Raw genomic sequence first — 9,028 nt, 5'->3', positions numbered from 1 at the left:
GCTGCATACATACTTAAACAGTGTACAACTGCAAGCCCATGAACTGTTTTTAGTGCGTACTGCATTGTATTACAAGGGGCTAACGCAGTAGGGTCAGGCTGTATGATATTCCTGTGTTCAACATTTGCCTTGGGGACCTCTGCACAGTAATATGGACTGTTAAATCAACTCCAACGTCAGATTCTAACTTGATTAGAGTAACATTGAGTAATATTGACCCCATTTGCACATATTATTACAAAATAATAATAATATAATAATAATAATAATTATAATAACAAAAATAATAATAATAATAATAATAATACTCATCATCATTTCTCATTTGAAAAATCACTGCATTAATTATTTTGCATTTCTCCGGAAAATATACTGTAATCATATGTGCGTTTCCTTTTAGCATCAAGATGCAGCGATGAATTACACTGCTTTGACTTTCACCACCAAGAAACCCAAAGTGAGGAGGAAGAAGAGGGAGGAAGAGAGAGAAACGGTTTATTCAGGTGTGAGATTTAAAGACCACGAGTGAAGCTTTCCATAAAAATGAATCTTTGTCACAAGAATGATCACAATTTATCAAACATGTCCTCCTTCACATCGGTGCACATTACAGTATATGAGCCGTAAACTGTAAATTTGCCTTTAAAAACAACAAGAGTCGCTTGGAGCTGTGCTTATTCTTAAATGTTTTTTCAAATAAATGAATTAAAACTTCAACCGTAGTGTAGTCTTACGATTCTGCATACTCCCCTTGTCCTTAGGGTCAAAAATGGCCCACTTTCACTCAACCCCTCAACCCCAAAAGTATTTTGCATGAAGAAACAATCTGTCACTCATCAACTTTGTCATCAAATTTAAAGTTGAAAAAAGAACAGTTAGGGAGTTTTATTTGCTATTAAATACAGTGGCGGGTCATTTTTCACCCTTAAGACAACACAAGGTTTAAATGTCGTTCAATGTTGCTAAATCTGACACAGTTTAGGGCGGCAGTGTATTGCAGTGGTTAGGGAAGAGGAGGTGAGTCTCATTCAGGTCATGTTCTGCGAGAAAGCTGTTAACTTGAATGACTTCAGTGTATATTTAATATAAATTGTAGAATTGTGTAAGTCACTCTGGGTAAAAGAGCCTACTAAACGCCAGTAATGTGATATTAAACAGAGATGGAAAAGTGAAACATTAGGATGTCAGGGTTGGGAGGTAATACCAGGCTTTATTATTTTCACCTGGCCCTCATTAGTGCCAAGGGTACCTTACCTGCTGAAGCTGTATATAAAGCACTCGCGGACAATCGGTCGACGCTTTGGTGTCACTGTTCACTCTGTCACCAAGCTGGTAAAGCACACGGTAGACTCAGTGATTATATGAGTCAGGTATTGTGCTGGTTTTGGGTTTTTGCATTCATTTAAAAGGAAATAAGGTAAGGAAGGTGTTCTGCTCGCTAGTCTGTGTACACTGCGAACGCCTTCCTATAGGTTATTTTATCTTTCTCTTTTGTTTTCAAGCTCGTGTGAGCCTGTGGGTGAGGGACGTTGTCCCCGGTATGTATTTTTGTTTGTGCGTTTTCCTGAGCTGCGACTCACGGTTCTTTATTTTGCTTACCTAGTCTTTTATACTAGGTTGTACTTTTATTTTAGGATCCGGGGTTGCAGTGCTCGCCTTTTAGCACTCATTTTGGTTGGGTTATCCGCCCTGGTTTTTAAGGGTTGCTTTATTTTCCTTAGCCGTTTTTTGGGGCTATTTCCTTTATTTGGTCGGAGCTGCCCTAGTTACGGGGGGGGGGGGGGGGGGGGGTGTCCTTTTCTGGCTCCACTGCAAAGTTTTTTTGAAAATCTGTATGAAAATGCCTCTTTAAAATGCTCTAAACAAATAAAATACGATATATTTTTATGAGGTTTAATGCAGAATTATTTCTTATGGTAAATATTGTTCATGCTTTTTTGTTTGATGTTTCCATAGATCAGACAATCAGGGTACATACGTAATTCCTATCACAATCCACCTTTCTGTATAAATACTGTCATTTAAAGTTTTACAGGGATATTTACTCCACATACAGAAGAGAGGCATGTGGAGATAATGTATCTTTGCACATCCACACCAGTGGTGCGTCTGGCATACAGTATAAAATCTGCCACTTCTAAGCCAGGGTCACTGTGAATCTGTGTACTCTTCTGCATGTTTTACTGAACATGCTTTCTGAAGACAAGGCCTCCTGCAGCCAGAGCCCTCTCTGTACCTTCAATAGCCAAAGCACTTCCTGTATGCACAGCGACAGCTTTATTGCGTTGTTATTGATGATGCACAGTGTGTTTGAGGAGAACTGGACGCATTTTCTGACTGAATGACTCAGTAGCATTTACCTTCCTGTGTTCACAGGGGCTTATAATCTAGAGAACAAAGAGAGAGTAACACCCTTACGCAGAACGGACTTTAGTAAAGTATTTACCTTAGAGAGCTGAGCATGATTATAACGTCTTTTGACTCTTATTCTACATGTGCAAAATTACTGGTATAAGACTGGTATAATGGCCATCACACATAAATAAGATGGTAAACATTTCAATTGCATGTTAATTAAATGTTATTACATTTCTACATGTTTTTTAACATACTCTTGATTGCATTTCATACATTGAACTATAACACATAAAGAAATGTCACAGAGTCAAACTCATTAGACTGAATAAACAAGCACATACTGTTCTCAGCTGAGCCAACTGGTCTTTCACTCCAGATTAAAATTTAATTAACATTTAAAAAACTCTGACCTAAACCCCCATAAGAGGAAGTCTAGTGCACCAGTGGCAAGAAAAAAACTCCCTGGTGACAGAAGTTCATCCCAAGGAACTTGATGCTTGGATGGATCCAGACTGAAGGGGGAGCCCATCCTCCTCAGTCCTTCTGCTGACTGTCTTCTCTTGACCTAAATTCATATTATTTTCAGAAAATCTCCCAAAAATACACAGTACATTTTTGTGGTTTTAAGGATGATCTGGAGAGAAAATCTGACTATTTGATTAATACCACCCTAGAAAAATGGTGACAGTAAAAAAAGCAGGCAGTAAATGTCACATGGACATACCTATTGCTGATACACTGCCTGTGTTGAGATCAAGTGTACTCTTGATTGAATTTGATACATTGAAAAATGCTTCAAAAAAGTACCGGCACAAGCAGTTATAAGAGACTATGCTATCAAGAAAGAGTGTGTCAGACATTGGGGTTAGGTTGTAGGCAAAAATTAACTTCTAAAAAGCTCATAGAAACTGACAGAAATCTTTTACACACAGCTCTCTTTTTCATCAGTAGCACAATGTGTTTGTCCGTTTCAGACTGTTCTGTTGTGGTGACAGGGGAGGTTCAGTTATTTTCCACCCACAGCCTTATATATTCAACTTTACTCAGACCAGAGCTACACAGGAAGACTGACCTGCAGTAGAGAGCTGTGTTCACACCTCCCTCTCTCAGCACTGAAACCACACTGGCACTCCCCCCTCATGCCTCAGACCACCTTTCCATTTTTCAACTGTCTAGAAAAGAACGGCTTTAAAACATTGCACAAACAACATTTCAAAATACAAATAATGAAAAATCTGTTCCTGTATAAACCGTGCTTAAATTCTAGTGACAATAGATTGGTATTGCCCTCTATATTTTAAGAGGGCTTTTAACTTTAATATTCTGTATTCATCACCATTCATATGTTTTCTTCTAAAATGTGTGCAATGTAAAACTTGACACTATTTTTGTCTGATTATGCTGTTTTAGACAAATGTTTTAAGCTTGTGTGCATCCTTCAGATATACTGCTTGCAATGATGAATATCACTCATCATATCAATACCTCTCTCTCTCTATCTCTCTCTCTCTCTCTCTCTCTCTCTCTCTCTGAATCCCTCCTCCTATTTCGACGCTGTCAGGGTTGGGAGGTAGTACCGGTTATGGCCAGTTTATTATTTTCACCTGGTGCTCATTAGTGCCAACAGGGTGGCTACCTCCAGAAGGTATTTAAAGCCCTCTTTGACCATCGGTCGATGCTTTGGTGTCACTGTTCGCACTGCCACCAAGCTGGTAAGCACATGGTAGACTCACGATTAAATGAGTCAGGTATTTTGCTGGTTCTGGGTTTTGAATTTAAAAGAAAAAACAAAACGAAAAAAAGGTAAGGAAGATGTTCTGCTCGTTGTGTGTGTGTGTACACTGCGAACACCTTCCTGCAGGTTCTTTAGTTTTCTTTTCCCTTTTGTTTTTGGCTCGTGTGAGTCTGTGGGTGAGGGACATTGTCCCCGGTATATATTTTGGTTTGTGCATTTTCCGGAGCTGCGACTCACGGTTGTTTATTTTGTTTACCTAGTCTTTTTTTCAAGGTTGTACTTTTATTTTGGGGATCCCCGGTCCGGGGTTTCAGGGCTCGCCTTTTAGCCCTCTTTTTGGTTGTGTTATTCGCCCTGGTTTTTAAGGGTTGCTATATTTTCATTAGCCGTTTTTTGGGGCTATTTTCTTTAGTTGGTCGGAGACTAAAAACACACCTAAACCTAACTCATGACATCCTGCATGATCCTTTATAGTGAGTAGGATCAAAACTGTGATCAACATTACTCTGATCTACTCTTATTCAGAAATGCTAGAAAATTCACCCCTGAGCAACTGCAGCAGGATGTGAAATTAAATACCCTGGAAAACCTCACTTCCTGTTTCAGCAAAGTAGGTCTACTAGGGCCAACATGCTCTGCAAGGTCTTTTTTGTCCTCAGCCATCAACCGTGAGACAGAATCAATATTTCATATGAAACTCTTTTTTTAAATCAGTAGGTTTTTCAAAGGCATCTGATGAAGGAGGTGCCAACAACACATATGGCTTCCTCCTCTTCCTTTCCACAGCAGGGAAATTCAGAACCACGGATAGTGCCTGCAGGACCAGGAGAAACTTCAGCACCCTGCTCCTCAAGCCGGGACAGCCCACTTTCAGACACAAAACCCAGGGATCACATGAGGTACCGAAACATGCGTTTGTCCCATTTAAACTCTTGTGTTCTTGGGAAAGAATGGGGTCCTTACCATTCAGTCAACACCCAGGTGCCCAAAGTGAACTTTCATACATGTCCAGTGGAGGTGATATAGGTGCAGCGCCACCAGGGCCCCTGGTTTGGGAGGGGCCATAAGCACTGGGGGCCCTGGTTTGGGAGGGGCCATGGGCACTGGGGCCCCTGGTTTGGGAGGGCCCATGGGCACCAGGGCCCCTGGTTTGGGAGGGGCCATGGGCACTGGGGCCCCTGGTTTGGGAGGGCCAATGGGCACTGGGGCCCCTGGTTTGGGAGGGGCCATAAGCACTGCGGCCCCTGGTTTGGGAGGGCCCGTGGGCACCGGGGCCCCTGGTTTAGGAGGGCCCATTGGCACTGGGGCCCCTTGTTTGGGAGGGCCCATGGCCACTGGGGCTCATCTTAACGAGCTGCCGCCACGGAACATGTCACTGCTGAAGAAATTATGTTTAGGCTTCAGAACATAATTTCTGCCCAAGTTAAACACGAGAAGATTGAGGATCAGTTCAACTAACTGACTTTACCGAGTATAGTAGCCCAACCCATGTCCCCCCTTTCATGCCAAAGCCCAGTCATGTGCCCCACATAAATCTCAGGTCATGACTAGGGTTAGGCTCCCAGGTCAAATGACACTGGTTTCCTCATTCACAGCAATGGCAAACACTGGTTCCTCATTCATTGCTTTAGTGTGAAAGAGGTATTAGATAATACCAGTTTGCCTCCCAGAGAAGCAGTTCTTGAACTCAGTTTCAGAACTTGCCTCCCCCTGACAGACAGAGAAGCCTAACAGACTCATGGGCATGGCTGGCTCTGCTTCCACCATGCAGCACACCTCTCTGTACACCTTTCTACCACAACTGTTTCCACTTTTTACCTTTGTTGTAAAATTAAATGTTTTTTCCCACTACAACCGCACTACCTCTTGCCTCATCTGTGCCACGTGCCCATAGTGCTGCATGACATACACACACACACATACACACACACACACAAACACATGCACAAACTTGCACACACACATATACACACACACATGCACAAACGTGCACACACACACACACATGCACAAATGTGCACACACACACACACACACACACATGCACAAACATGCACACACATAGACACACCCATAAACACGCACTAACGCACAAATGTGCACACACATACACATACATTCATGAACCTCTACACAGGCACACATACACACACACACACATAAACTTTCACACACATATATTTACACACACACATACACACATAAACTTTGTCACCCAATACATGTTTTAACAGCCAATAATATCTGCCCCTGGCTTGTGTCCTCCCACTGGAAAATGATCAGCTCAAGTCCTCCTACTCTGTACACTTTGAGTTTTACAGTGCAGGGTACAACAGGGTCTCAACCAGAGGAGAGTCTCAAGGACAGAAGAGCTCAGATACAGCGATGGCAGCCCTCTGTGTTATTCTGATGTTTTTCAGCAAACTGTGTAAGTGTTTACTTGTTTCTGACTTATTGACCAAAAACATTTTACAATCATTTTAAGTAATGTACGGAGAGTACACAGAGAATGGTGGGTGTTTCTGCTTAGTTTTTTCCCCCCATTGTCAGTGAAGTTGAAATATTGCTTTCTGTTGGATTCCAGGTGGTCTGCTTGGGCAGAGTGTAGTTCAGCCCAACGCTCTGGTGACAGCTCAGCTTGGAGACACCGTGACTCTCCCGTGTTTCTGTTCTGATATAGGAGGAGCAGCCGTGATCAGCTGGATAAAGCACCCACTTGGACAGACGCCTCAGCTTGTCACAAAGATGGTGAACTATGATACAGATGCTGTGTTCTTCAATGAGTTTAAAAACAGTACACGTCTCAGTGCTAAGACAGCAAAGGGAAGCTTTAACCTGACTGTCTCAAATGTAGAGACATCAGATTCAGCAACATACTATTGCACTTTTATTCACTTCTTCGGTGAAATCAGCTTTGGAAATGGAAGTACATTAATAGTTACGGGTAAGTATGAATTATATTCTTTCCATAGCTTAACTTGTCGAAATTCTACTTTATAAATTGAAGTTATGCTTTATTTTTCCAATCCTGAAGTATTGATTCAATTTATCTGGCAAAAACTAGAAATAGTAAAGTAAAAGAAATATAATAAAAAAATAAAAAATATAATAAAATTGATATTTAGCGTATGAACTGTTTATGGTGATGCTTTCGCCAAAACCATTTGCTGTACATCTTAAAGCTACTTGTATATACTCAGTGAGCACTTGACTAGACTTTTTTTAGACTTAATACGTCTTCTGCTGGTGTAGCCTGTCCATTTAGAGGATTGACATGTTCTGTTCAGAGATGCTCTTCTGCATACCACTGTTGTAATGTGTGGTTATTAATGTGAGACCAAGGGGGTAACATCGTGCAGTTCTCAGTTTTACAGAAAACTTAAAAACCCTGTGTTTGATTCGATTTTGGTCAAAAATGAGATAAACGCAGATTTGGAATATTCAAATACAGCTATGAATCCATGAAAAAAGTAAAAATATAAAATCTAGTCGAGTTCTCCACATTGTTCTTTGCTGGTGCATCAGCTGTAGCCCATTGTTTCATTGCACATAAAATCAATCACTCAAAATGCATTCACTGAAATTGCCCTAGTGATGAAGATCTTGAAGATTTGTGGGATTAATTATTGTGACTAATATAGAATCGGATGACTGATTACTCTTATTTTGTGATGTACGTTGTTTGATGATGTATGATGGTTTGCATGCTGTATATTACAAAGAAGTTTTAGAAAATATTATAGCTTTTACATTTTTTGAATAAAAAAAGAAAGCATTCAAAACTGATTGAAGAAATAATACAATGGTTTTAGTTTCTAGTATAGTAAAATGCATGTAGTTAATCAATACATATGTGCAAAAATATGCTGCAGTTTATATTATAATCGGTGGAGTCATCTTCAGCTCTCTGTATAACGTACAATAATACAAAGCCATACTGCATTTATATGTAAACCTTACAGTGGAATCCAAAGGACAATTCTGTATTGAGTGTAATGAGTGCTAACTTTTGACAGGGCCAGAGTCCCAGAGCAGGACAGTAGTGCTGCAGCAGCCCGAGTCTGAGTCAGTGCAGCCAGGAGACTCTGTGACTCTGCAGTGTACAGTACACACTGAGACCTGTGCAGGAGAACACAGTGTGCACTGGTTCAGACCGGGTTCAGGAGAGTCCCCTCCAGGAATCATTCACACCCATGGACACAGGAGTGATGAGTGCCAGAGGAGCTCTGGGACTGTGTCTCCCACACAGAGCTGTGTCTACAACTTCCCCAAGAGGAACCTCAGACTCTCTGATGCTGGGACTTACTACTGTGCTGTGGCCACCTGTGGGGAGATCCTGTTTGGGAACGGGACCAAGCTGGACTTTAAGGGTAGGAACAAAATCAATCATGAAATGAAAACTTTCTGAGTACATTCAGTTTTTAAAACGTCATTGCATTCATCTTGTGAGACTAGAGCAAAACAATTTATTAATATTTAGTATAAATTATTAGAACATTCATCAGATGTCATTAGATCATTGTTTAACATTTGGGAATTTTTTTTTTTGTCACTTTGTAATAGTTTTCATATCCTCCATCTTATTATTATGCAGATCAATTCTTTTGACTGGTTATTTTTGTCACTGTCTTATTATGATCTTATTGAAGTTTTTATTTTTTCCCAAAAAATTCCAAGTCAATGTTCTAGAACTATATTGCCTTCCATTATTTGTAATGATTCTGACATCAGCATTAACTGTTCAGTTAATAACAGTTTAATCACATACAGTATGTGCGCTCACATATTAATTGGTTAATATTACTCTTTAAGTTCTCTAAACTAAATCTTGCTTTAAAATATAAGAAAATGAAGTCCTCCGATATGGCTTGGCGGCAGCTTTGACGTTGAGTGTGATTGTGAATATCATCCTCACTCTGAGCAGGAGAAAAAACT

The 9,028-nt window shown here is 40.6% G+C and overlaps 1 gene segment (V, D, J or C); it reads left to right on the top strand.

Moving 5' to 3' along the window:
* The first annotated feature begins 6,580 nt into the window (after window positions 1-6,580).
* Window positions 6,581-8,501, top strand: LOC133119552 (Ig kappa chain V-III region MOPC 63-like). The segment is given in 3 exon segments: window positions 6,581-6,605; window positions 6,774-7,037; window positions 8,110-8,501. Coding segments are annotated over 3 exon segments (681 nt in total).
* Window positions 8,502-9,028: the final 527 nt, after the last annotated feature.

This window comes from Conger conger, unplaced genomic scaffold (assembly GCF_963514075.1).
Source record: "Conger conger unplaced genomic scaffold, fConCon1.1 SCAFFOLD_66, whole genome shotgun sequence".
NCBI classification, from domain to species: Eukaryota; Metazoa; Chordata; class Actinopteri; order Anguilliformes; family Congridae; genus Conger; species Conger conger.
The sequence above is the reverse complement of the archived record's forward strand: the minus strand, read 5'-3'. Positions and strand labels throughout refer to the sequence as shown.